Raw genomic sequence first — 12,114 nt, 5'->3', positions numbered from 1 at the left:
GTCCAGTGATTATGGCCCCAGCTCCCAATGCAGGGGGCCTGGGTTCAATCCCTGGTCAGGGAACTAGACCACACATGCTGCAACTAAAGATCCCACATGCCTGCCGCAACAGAATTGAAGGCCTTAAATAAATAAATAAGATTTTTAAAAAATTTTTAAAAAGAAAGAAATCCTGTCGGCTCTATCAATCTTATTAATAAACCACTACTTCACTGCTGCTGCCTTGCTCCAAGCCATGGTCATTCCTCACTTGAATTATCCTAAAAGCCTCCTTCAGGGTTTCCAGATTTCTACTCCTGCTTTGCCCCTCTACTCATTTTTTTTTTAATAATTAAAAAATAATCCCTGTATTGATTTATTTGGCTGTGCCGGGTCTTAGTTGCCGCTCTTAAGATCTTTAGTTGCAGGACTTGACCTCTTAGTTATGGCATGTGGGATCTAGTTCCCCGACGAGGGATCAAAGCCCGGTCCCCTGCATTGGGAGCTCGGAGTCTCAGCCACTAGACACCCAGGGAAGCCCCCCTCACTCTACCAGCAATCTGGCAACCAGTCAGATAGAGTCACTACAGTGGCTCCCCACCTCACTCCAAAGAAAAGTCAAAGCAGTGGTCTACCAGGTCTGGCTCCACATCACCTTTGACAAACCTAGACATCCTTTTAAAGAGCAGAGACATCACTTGGCTGACAAAGGTCCATCTAGTCAAAGCTATGGTTTTTCCAGTAGTCATGTATGGACGTGAGAATTGGACCACAAAGAAGGCTGATCACTGAAGAATTGATGCTTTTGAACTGTGGTGTTGGAGAAGACTCTTTTTTTTTTTTTTGGAGAAGACTCTTGAGAGTCCTTTGGACAGCAAGATCAAGCAGTCAATCCTGAAGGAAATCAATCCTGAATATTCATTGGAAGGACTGATGCTGAAGTTGAAGCTCCAATGCTTTGGCCACCTGATGTGAAGAGCGAACTCACTGGAAAAAGACTCTCCTGCTGGGAAAGACTGAAGGCAAAAGGAAAAGGTGGCTGCATAGGATGAGATGTTTAGACAGAATCACCGACTCAATGGACATGAACTTGAGCAAACTCTGGGAGATAGTGGAGGACAGAGGAGCCTGTCGTGTTGCAGTCCATGGGATCACAAAGACTCAGACATGACTTAGCGACTGGACAACAACAACCTCCTACTCACCTTCATGCTTACTCTGCATCAGTCTCACTGGCCTCCTTGTTCTTCAAACAGCCAGGCCTGCTCCTGCCTCAGGGCCTTTGCACCCTCTGCTCAGAATGCTCTTCCCCCAGATAGCTGCAGAACTCCCTTCCTCCCCTCCTCCAAGTCAGCTCAAATGTCACCTTCTCAGTGAAGCCTGCTGCTGCTGCTGCTACTAAGTCGCTTCAGTCATGTCCGACTCTGTGTGACCCCATAGACGGCAGCCCACCGGGCTCCCCTGTCCCTGGGATTCTCCAGGCAAGAACACTGGAGTGGGTTGCCATTTCCTTCTCCAATGCATGAAAGTGAAAAGTGAAAGTGAAGTCGCTCAGTCGTGCCCGACTCTTAGCGACTCCATGGACTGCAGCCCACCAGGCTCCTTCGTCCATGGTATTTTCCAGGCAAGAGTACTGGAGTGGGATGCCATTGCCTTCTCCGAGTGAAGCCTGCACTGAGCACCTAATACTGCAACTTGCTTTTCATTGATCCCCCTTAGCTGACTCTAGTTCCTTTTTTTTGGGGGGGGGGCACTTAATATTAACTATTATGTTTGTTGTTTGTCTTTCCCCAGTTGAGATGTAAGTTCCCCAAAGGTGGATATCTTCGACTACTTTGTTCACTGGTACACCAGAAGAGCTTAGAACTGTGCCTTGCATGTATTAGGTGCTCAGTAGAGATTTGTGAATGAGTGAACTTGCAGATTAGAGAGAGGTAAATGTGTGGCAATAATTAATCTTTGAGGAGGTTAGGTGGGTTCAGGTATATGACAAGATGATATTTGAACTGGATCTTGAAGTATCAATACCTCCGGAATTCCAGATGACATAGGTGATGGGCAATTGATCAGCCTGAACTGACTGGCAACTGATCAGAATGAAGGTGAGAGAGCTCGGTGGCAGGGCACGAATTACAGGGAGGTGTCAACCACTGATATGTAATTAGGATATTCACAAGGTTGAGGTCAGATTGTATAAAGTTTTCTTTTACTTTCTTTTTTTTTGGTTGTGCCACCTGGCATGTGGAAACTTAGTTCCCCACCCAGGGATCAAACCCACATCCACTGCAGTGGAAGCAGAGTCTTAACCACTGGACCACCAGGGAAGTCTTGGGCAAAGTTTTCAATGCAGGCTAAAGTCTTTTCCTACTGCCAGGACCAGCTACAAAATCTGTGGGGCCCAGGGCAATTTGAAAATGCAGGGGCCCCTTGGTAAAAATTTCAAGAGGGGTTACAATAGAGCATTATATCAAGCTTCAAGCTTAAGGCCCTTCTAAGAGTGACTTTGTGAGACTGCACAGGTTGTAGGCCCACAAAGTCAGCCTGCCTAGTCCACAAGGGAGCTGGTGAGAGCCTTCTAGCAGTAGAGATGTAATTGGAGCTGGACTTCAGGAAGATTATTCTGGCTTGTCTGGTGGGGCAGGTTGGAGGGAGTCTAGGCAGGGAGACCGGTTAGGCAGCCTTGTGAGGAAGAGGAGAGAATGTAGGATGGGGGCAGGGGCCAAGGGGCAGAATACAGGGATGAGAACTCGAGGGAAGTGGAAGCAGGCAAGAGGCAGAGAGAGCTTAGTCAAGTCTCCTCGGGCAGAGGCCAGGGAAGCCCGCTGAGTGCAGCTCCATTTGCTTCTCCAACCCTTTCCCCTTTTTCCTTACTGCAGGGACCCCAGCCTTTGAGGCTATCTCCCACACAGGATTCAGCAGTGACTCTCCCTCTGGCCACCAGAGGGCAGACCATTCTCATGGATTTTCCGGATGAATTTGGGGTGGGGGTGTGTCCTCCGGCTTCACCTCTTCCTATTTTTCCCTCTCACCTCCTTCTGTGTTTCTTCATCAGCTTCTTCCTCAAGGGCTGGGTGCCTGAATGGAGCCGAGGTGGAGCATGGAGCGGTGTCCTGGAGTCCCATGCATTTATTAGGACTGTAAGTTATACTTGTTGCCTTAGGGAAGTGCGTTCATACCGCCCTCTCATTGCTCTGTCTGGCTGCCTATTTCTCTGGTTGACTTAGTCAAGGGTTCTGCTCAAAATGCTGGAGCTGGAGTTGGAAGTCAAGCGTCAGAGGTCCAATCTGCACTCTTCCCAGCAAGCTCTTGGGCCTCTCTTTTCCTGTACCTTCTGCGGACTCGCTGCTTGAGCTTGGTCTTTGGCTCTTGTGGAGATTCCGGCTTCTGTCTACCTTAAACTGCTGTTGAACCTGGGGTAGGTTTGAGGGGATGGTTTTCCAACATGTCTGGGGTACAGTGGGTGGGGGCAGCCAGAGGAGTCACACCTGCCAGTCTACTCACTGTCCTTGGTGAGGTAGCCTAGGGGGAAGTGAAGAGTGAACTTATGTTGCCACATGGACTTCCCGTTAAAGTAAGGGGCTCTCCAGAGATGAGAGGGACCTCAAGCTTACGAATAGTGACCTCTATTCATTAACAGGAAAAGAGGCCCAGAAAGGAAAGGAACGTCTCCAGTTGTTCATTCTTTGAGCCATCCTGAAGAATCCTCATTTTCAACCAGTTTCTCTCTTTTATTTTCCCCATGAGTCTCCTTGTTTTAGAAGGGATAAGTGAAATGTGATTAAAGATGAGAATGTCTCTCCTGCCCAACCTCAGAGGGATATTTAAAAAGGGAACTGGCATGACTCAATATTGCCATAGTGCAATGCCGTTTCGTGCTATTTTGAACAATTACAAGACTTTTTTTGAAAGCAAAAAATAAAAAAGGTAACAAATCCAAAGATATTATTTAGAATGTCATCACTGGAACAAAGGCATGGATTCTTTCAAGATAGGGACGTTGAGGAGCTAAACAGAGATATTATGTGATTTTTCCCCAAGATCCCACTGCATTTTCACTGCAAAGAGCTAGAGGTAGAATGCAGGGTTGAGGGAATCGCTGAAGCCTTTGGCAGCTGGGAGCCAAGGACGTTTACCTGGTGTTTGCCAGGAACCTTGAGGAGCCCTGTGGATTAGATGTGGGGTACACGGATAGACAAATAGAAGCCAAGATGGACGACAACAGGTGATGAACGGTAGGTAGACAGGTAATAGACTAACGCTGCATCTGACAGGTGACTCACATGTTGATAGGCTGGATGATAAACGAGATGTATTTAATGAGCTAACAGAGGAACGGACACACAGATAGGAAGTTGCTTTAGAACCAAAGGATGTCAAAGCAGGGCTTAACAGTTTTATTTTCTACTTAATCAAATAGTAACACGCACACGTGATCTACGCTCCCTGTTCAAGATTTGCAAATACCCGAAAACTGACGGAAAGAAACGAAGAGTCAGACTTTGGGTACCATCCGAGGGAATGACCCGAGGCTCGCCCGATCTCGGGTGTTGCCGGAAATGGCCGACGACCGCGGTCCGCGGCGGGGCGGGATGGGGGCGTGGCCCGCTCCCAGCGCGCGGAGAGGCTTCGGGTGTTTCCGGAACCTGCCGAAAACCAGCTTGAAGTGGGCGGGGAAAGGCCTGTAGGCGTGGCTGGAGTACCCGGAGTCTCTTCGTAGATTTCCGTAAACAGAGCCGAAGCTTGGTCTTCGGAATCGCGGAGCCGCGCGCGTCCCCAGGATTACCTTCTTCGGGTGTTTCCGGAATTCACCAGTAGTCGGTGGCTGAGAGGAGAAGGCGCGCCTCCCTCCCGTTTCTAGCCGCTTCGGATGTTTCCGGCTGCTGACGGCGGAAAGAGCCGAGGACCGGCGGTGGTGGCGGCCATGTTGGGAGCAGCAGGTCCGGCGGCGGCTGCCTGTGTGCCGGGCGCGGAGCAGTGCCGCTGAGGGCAGGGGAGGAGCGAGGCAGGCGGCCGGCTGCAGCGGCAGAGAGTAGGCGGAGCGGCGCGGCCCGGCCGAAAGGCGGCACGGCCCAGCCGGGGGTCGGGGGGGTGCGGTCCAGAGCTGCTCGGAGCCGGCGCGGCCTAGCCCGAGCGGCGCATCCCCGGGCTGGCGTGAACGGCAGCCCGGCCTCCCCGCACCCCCGGCCGGGGCCCATGCGGCGGGTGCTCCTGCTGTGAGAAGCCCCGCCCGGCCGGGCTCTGCGCCTTCCCTTCCCTCCCTTCCTCCAAGCTTCTCGGTTTCCCTCCCTTGAGATACCGGCGCCATGTCCAGCGCTCGGACCCCCCTACCCACGCTGAACGAGAGGGACACCGAGCAGGTAAGGAGCCCTGAGGGCTCCCCACATTCTTTGGCTGGGCCCCTGCACCTTGCAGAGCCTCCTCCCTCCTCAGCTCTCCTCGTGCCCCGGCTGCCACCCCGTAAGCCTCGGCTGCCCTGTCATCTGGCTCCTGGCCCCGTACACCTCCCTTCCGCGTCCTGTCCGGGGACCCACCTTGTCCGGACTCCAAGCTGCACACTTGTCTTTCTGCCGACCACCCCCCTCCCCCCGGCCCTTCTCCCTTCACCGCCCTCCTGCGCTCTTCCGTGTTACCTCCCCAGCTTCCTCTTCTCTTCCCTTTTTCTCTCAGGGGCCTTTTTGGTCTTCCTCCACCCACGCTGAAAGCAGCCACCTTCCTTCTCCTCGACCAGCACCCTGCAATTCGCCCCAGATCGTTGTCCACCTCTTCCTCCATCCCTCCAGCCTCGCTTCCTCTCCGCCCGCACCGGTTCTCCCGGTCCCAGTTATCACCCTCAGGGTCCTTGCCCCGTACTGTGACCTCGATCCCTGTCCCCTGTCAGTTCCCCGGCTTTTTACCCTGCCTCCTCCTGCTCCACATTGTGCTCGCCCTCTTGCAACCCACCAGCTCCACCCTCATCACCTTTCCAGATCGCTCGCCTACTCTTTGCTCATCACTTTCCCTTCTCTTCTCCAGGAGCTCCCTGGTGCCTCGCGCTGGCATTTGTCGCTTCCGTGTTTCCCCGTACAGCTGTCATGCGCATAGTTTTCCCACAGGTTGTCTTTGGGGTTCCAGTCTTCACTCCCTTCAGAGTCCTGAGATCCCTCACGTTCTCTTCCCCTGGGGCTTGTTTTTTTAAGTTTTGGTTTGGCCTCTTGTTTCTCACTGCGAGTGCTGTACAAGCCTTCTCCCTGGGCTCTTCCTGCGGAGGGAAAGACTGTCTCTTTCAGCCCTACTCCATTGACACCACCTGTTGCGCGGTCCTTTCCCAGGCCTCGCTTCATCCTGGTCTTTCCCGTTCTGTCTTCTGAAACCACAACACAAGCCAGGCCGTGATGCTTTCCTGTTTCTTCACTCAGGAATCTGTCACTTAGTATCTTCCCCTTTGCTTGTTGCCTTCCCGTTTCTCTGCCCTCAGCCCATCTTACTTAGTACCATTCCTCTTAATCAGGATTGCCTTTCATCTCCATATTCTTCTCCAGCCTTCTTCACATCATATTTATTTCCCCACGTATGCCCCTGTCCATCCGCTTGTGATTGGCTAGCCTTTGTGACTCCCGGGGCCAGGAGTTTTGCATGCTAGTTTCTTGAGCTGCTCCCTCTCCCCTCATCCTGGCAATCACTGCTATCATTTGTCACCCAAGCCTTAGCCTTTTCTGTGTCATCTCACCTCCCAGCCGAGAGGCGTCCACTTTACACCCCTCCCCTTTCTTTCACCATCTCTGGTGTCCCTTGCTGCCTGCTCTGGAGAGTCCTCTGCCTGTCACACCTTTCCTGGTGGAGAACTTTACTAGACAAAAAAAAATAATTAACTTGAAAAAAGAGCTCTTCACCCCTGGGGCTTGCGGTGCTTTTTTGCATCCTTTTCTCTTGTTGCATTCATTATGTTTTCCTCTTGTTCCCTTCTTTCTGGCTAGCGCAATAGAACCATTGTTACATTCTCTTGCATATTAATGCCTCTTGCATATTAACATTAACATCTTAAAAGACATCTTCCCTCTTTTCATTTCTCCAATGTTTTTCTCTTTTGTTAGCCCCTCAGTCTCTGTCATCTGGACAGGCAGGACCTTAAGAGGAGTTCTGGATAAGTTTTTTCTGCAGTGGTTGACCCTTTCATAACCTGTGGACTGACTGACTGCTTCTAGGGGTGAAACAGGTTGAGAGGGAGAGATGGTTGAGTTCCACTGTATCACTGGGTTTGGCATGGGACTGAGGTGTTTAGAAACAGGAGCATGGTCTCCATCTCAGTCTTGCCCTCAAATGCCAGCTGTTTCTCTCCTTCCTGGGAACCACTTTCTCAAGGCCCTCTCGAGGTTACCTGTTCCATTCCTTTTCCTCTCACAACCTTTATTTAGCAGGTAAACCCTGCTTAACCAGAGGACTTTCCCAGACTGTTGATTCTGAGCTGGTAGGAGGAAGCCAAGTGACTGACTGGCACCCGCAGGCATCTGGGGCGTGGCAGTGGAGTGCCTACTCTGAGCAAGGCTGTGGGGGGCGTTGTGTTCAGCAGAGCAGAGTAACTGAGTGCCTCAGTGTGCTTTCTTTGTGTTGTTTACTCAGTGTACACGTATGCGGCCACGGTCTTTTTCCTGTGATGTGTGCGTTGATTTCCTCTCTTCCCTTCAAGCCTCACAGTCACCTGAGCATGTTGTAGGAACCTGCTGCTCGCCTGCCACCGATTTTATGATAGCCGAACTCTGTGAACCATTTGGGAATGTAAGCTGCTTCTTGATAACTTTGTCCAGAGAACTGGCTGCATACGTTGTCATCTTGTTCCAAATCGTGAATTACTCATCCTGTTTCCACTCTGTGGATTTAGGTTCCCCTGAGCCACTTCATCGCTTCTGCTGTTATTCTCAGGGTAGTCCCACTACGGACTTGATATTAAGTCTTATCCTAGAAAAAGCATAGATTTTGAAAAACCTTACAAGCAGATGTGGTATTTTTTAAAACAAGAAAAAAATGTGTAACAGCTCTTGGGGTCATAAGGCCAGACAGGCTTGAAGCACTGGCCTCTTTTGGACTAGATCATGCTACCAGGTGAGACCAGAAAGCTCTTCTTGGTCGTGTTGTGAGTTTAACTAAAGTGGTTGTGGTAGAAGCCTTAATGTTGTGAGATAAAAAGCAAGGGATGTGGTTGGGTTGGTTTCTTTCCCCCAAAGGTCCTCTGTTACCTTACTTAGATTTAAATTATTTAAATTGGTTTCACTGAAAAACAGGTAAACAGACTCTACTGGTTGTCTTCAAACTCCAGTCTCTTCTCGCTCTTTCTCTCCCCCTTTCTTTAAAACATGTGGCTGATGAGAACCTGTTTCTAGGAGCTCTTTGATCACATCTGAATTAAATACACGTAGACCCAGAGAGAGAAAATGTTGGAGCATAAAAATAAACCTGGTGTTGCAGAGACATTGCCTGTTTGCTGTCGACTCTGCTTCTAACAGAGAAAGGAGGAGATAAAGTGAAGCCCTGCCGTTATTGTGATTTTTGTGGCACCTGATTGCAGATATGCTTTTTCACAGTCATAGACTCTTCTGTTTGCAGAAGGAGGGTTGTAACCTGGGACTGGTAGTTTGGGGCATCCTTAATCTGTGAGCTGAGCTTTCTGTTCACTTTTCCAAATGGCTCTGTTGGCCTGGAGGCTTGGCAGCAGTGAAAGCAATCAGCAGGATGACTGTTTGTCTTCCAGCCAGCAGCAGCAGAAACAGGCCAGTGCAGAGGGGTCCAGCGTGCAGTGTCCACCTGCCGCTGGCGAGAGCTTTCTGTAATGCCTGGTGGAGGCCTGCGTGGCACCAGGCCTCCCCCACCTCTGGGCCTTGGGAACCACAAGGGAGAGCTCCTGCGAGAAAGAAGGAGGCTTTCACTGCCATCTCTGCCTCTGCGCCTGCCCCTCTGCGGTGGGCGAGGGTAGGGGCTTCTGTCGTCCTTCCAGGGAGTAAGTGGCATTGTTTATTCTCTCAGATGATTCTGGGAAGAGGAGTTTGGAAGTCTGGGTGAGAGAGCAAATCTAACTTTCAGGATCCTGTAAAGAACCACTGAGCCACTCCAAACACATGTAGCTAGCTCATGGCTCCCAGGGTTGATTCTGGCTGAACGTCTCACTGAATAATCCGGTTTTAGTGTCGTCTCGGCGAGAGCTCGGTCCCCTCTCGTTTAACTCCCTGTCCTGCAAGCTGTGCGGCAAGACCTGTGCTCTGGGTGCGGGCTCTCACCTCTGCCCTTTGACTCTGGCAGGGGCCCTAGGTGGTACTGCCTTCTGGCTAGAGGTGTGGGTGAATTTCAGACCGTATAGTCTTTACTTTCTGCTTTACCCCTGAAATGGAGAAAGAGGCATGGTTAGAGCAAGGACACCAGTAGACCCTGGAGTTCGTAGAGCTGCCATACTACAGCCTTTGAACCTGGTCAAGGTAACTCCCTAGTAAATTGTAATAATTTCTCTCTAGTCTGTGGACTTTGGGAAACAGCTAAGAAGATGGATACAAGGCAGTCATTGAGATTTGGCCTGCTTCAGATTACATGGTGACCAAAGATTGGGCCTGATTTCCCCCCGCCCCAGCATAAATGTCTTAAATAGAGTTGGTGCCTGTGAGGTAGGGAGAGACTGAGAATTTGTTTTTTGAGAGGTTTGCATGGTTAGAGGTCTTGGGAGTCAAAAACTTTCAGACTATACTGCTTCCTCTTTGGACAGAACAACCTCATTCTCAGTGGGCACTTGACCAGGACTAAGCCATGCCTTCATGAAGTCTTTCCCACTGAGCACTTAGCCACCTGGCAGCATTTCTCTTCTCCCAGGAGCTTCCATGACTTTCCTACATATGTATTATGTTGACGTGAATGAATATTTTATGCCTAAAGTGCAGCTAAGCCTCAGACTTTGTGGCCCATTATCGACAAGCGAGGTGGGGGCTGGGCGCCACCCTTGGCCCCATGATAGTGTCTCTGCTAAGTGGACTCCCCCCAGCAGCACTTTGAAGCCCGTTAATGGATTGGGATGAGGCAACCTCAGCAGATGGAGAGGGCGAGGAGGGCAGTCATCCTTCATCCTCTGAGGCTGCCTGATGAGGCTCTCCTGCAGCCAACCAGGTCCAGCCCCAGCTCCCTTGGCTTGGTTAAGCTGTAGACTGACCACTAGGCCTCTTCTTTGAGAGGAGTTATGGAAAGCCTTTGGTTCTCTCTTGGTCATGGTGATGCTGCCGTTATTTGCCACTTTCCTGTCAAAGCCAAAATTGAGAGGAATGTGGAAAGGGTGGGTGGAGTTTAAACCTGGCCCTTCCTCCTTCAGCGGAAGTTCAGCAAAATGTTCACCCAGATAGGTGGCTGGGTTTCCTTTTCTCCATGGTAGATTCCAGCATTTGTACATTTTGCACTTGAAGCTTGGATTCTCCGGGCTTTCTCCCAGCCTTCATCAAACAGGCATGAGTCACTGAAGCGTTATCTATGCAGGTTCCCCTTCAGTCTCAGCAATGGGAAGAGTAAGCCTTTACAAACCCCGTGGGGGAGGAAGCCACCCATTTCCCACTTGTGGCCTGGGAGGAGGCCGTCTGTCCCCATGTTAACTCTGAAAGTTCTCGTCACTCCCCCATCACAGCCCTCTCAGTGTGGGCTATGGAATTTCCTTGCTTTTTTTTCAGACTTTAAGATGGTACCTCTGGTTCTGAAAAAAACACCAGGAGAAAATCTGGCCCCTCGATTTCCAGTTATCAGTTGGAGGAGGAGGAATCCTAGGTCCTCCTCTTCACTAGACCTGCCTCCGCGTTGGGCCATGTAAATAGGCTAGATCCCTTCATCTGAACGTCTAGAGGGTTTGAAGCTTCCTTGGTCCCTGTGGGGAGTGCTTCACTCATTCCCCCTTACTTCCATTGATTCTTTTTCATTAGAAAAGGGTGAATGCTCCCTAAGTTGCTTTAGTCGTGTCCTACTCTTTGCGACCCTGTGGACTGTAGCCCGCTGGGCGCCTCTGTCCATGGGACTTCCCAGTTAAGAATACTGGAGTGGATTGTCATGCCCTCTAGGGGATCTTCCCAATCCAGGGATTGAACCTGAATCTCCTGCATTGGCAGGCAAGTTTTTGCCTCTAGCGCAACCTGGGAAGCCCAGAAAAGGGCAAAAACATGTATCAGTATATTTCATCTTGTGCAGCAAACTACTGACTTTAGGCTTACAGAGTCATAAGAGTCACAAGTAGGTAGGAGGGACGGTGAGGTGGACCCTTGGCTCGGTGGGTCCTGGGGACAGTGTGGGGTGGGGGAAGGCTTGGCTCGGTGGGTCCTGGGGACAGTGTGGGGTGGGGGAAGGGAGGGATGGGTTCAACAACCGGCTGCAAGCCACGTTTTTCTTTTTAACATACGGAAGGCGGAGCAGACCAGCGACTTCTCTGTAGAACCAGTCAAGCTGGTTTTGAACCACCTCGGCCTATTTTCCTCTGTGCTGTTTGGGAAGTTGGCGATTCAAAGATCTGCCTCCTCTGGGCTCTGCTCACTGAGGCATGAGTTTGGATGATGTTTGTAAACACCCCCTTCCTTCCCCTGGCCTCTGAGCTGGGCCTCTCCAGTGAGTGGACTTTCTCCACACCTCATGCTGCTTTGTCTTACACACCTTTCACCAGCATCTCGAAGGTACAGCTTCTTTTCTTTGCAGTTCACAGCTTGGCAGAAGGCCCTCCACCTGGCCAGGAGGTCTGTGCTTGGCTCCCAGTCTGTGGATCTGGAAGGGAATCTGGACTCCTGCCTCCTGGCTGTTGTGACCTGGCTGCTAAATCCAACCAGTCCCCAGACCTTTTGGATTGGTGCATAGGAACTGTCTGTCCAAGCCCACTGGAGAAGAAGAAAGGAGAGAGAATAGGTTTTGGTCTTTGGCAGTTCAACAGGTACTTCAGCCACGGGGAACAGTTTGGTTGTCCTTGCTGGAGGTACCTGTAGGAAGCGTGGGAGACTTCAGTCACCGCGTGCTGGCATTTCCCGAACACAGTAGGGAATCCGTCTCAGGGAGGAGACACAGCAGGATTCTGAGGCCCCTGCGCCCGGACTGCCAGTGCTGCTGACATAGCAGGATTGTTTCCTCAGTCTCCCACTAAGAGAGCTCGCAGGTCCACGGCCTGGTGGT

The 12,114-nt window shown here is 51.0% G+C and overlaps 1 protein-coding gene and 2 long non-coding RNA genes across 17 annotated transcripts in view; 1 reads left to right on the top strand and 2 right to left on the bottom strand.

Annotated features, from left to right (window-relative positions):
- Positions 1-4,352: 4,352 nt before the first annotated feature.
- On the bottom strand, positions 4,353-4,959 carry LOC147341966 (uncharacterized). Its single transcript, XR_015157821.1, has 2 exons — positions 4,763-4,959; positions 4,353-4,622 (listed from the first exon to the last, which is right to left on the bottom strand). It is a non-coding gene; the product is annotated as an uncharacterized LOC147341966 (long non-coding RNA).
- MARK2 (microtubule affinity regulating kinase 2) overlaps positions 4,878-12,114 on the top strand; it is a 55,695-nt gene continuing 48,458 nt past the window's right edge. For 12 of the 15 annotated variants that reach the window (XM_086384437.1, XM_086384444.1, XM_086384440.1 and 9 more), the window contains exon 1: positions 4,878-5,336. In XM_086384437.1, the coding sequence (XP_086240563.1) occupies positions 5,283-5,336 (54 nt within the window). In that variant the 5' untranslated portion in view covers positions 4,878-5,282. Of the gene's footprint in view, positions 5,337-11,649; positions 11,879-12,114 lie in introns of those variants that run through there. The other 3 variants (XM_086384445.1, XM_086384434.1, XM_086384431.1) reach the window with 2 other exon arrangements.
- Positions 5,633-6,087, bottom strand: LOC147341965 (uncharacterized). Its single transcript, XR_015157820.1, has 2 exons — positions 5,938-6,087; positions 5,633-5,711 (listed from the first exon to the last, which is right to left on the bottom strand). It is a non-coding gene; the product is annotated as an uncharacterized LOC147341965 (long non-coding RNA).

Source organism: Bos grunniens, chromosome 29 (assembly GCF_055505025.1).
Source record: "Bos grunniens cultivar Pamir isolate PY7600 chromosome 29, Bosgru_T2T1.0, whole genome shotgun sequence".
Classification (NCBI taxonomy): domain Eukaryota; kingdom Metazoa; phylum Chordata; class Mammalia; order Artiodactyla; family Bovidae; genus Bos; species Bos grunniens.
The sequence above is the reverse complement of the archived record's forward strand: the minus strand, read 5'-3'. Positions and strand labels throughout refer to the sequence as shown.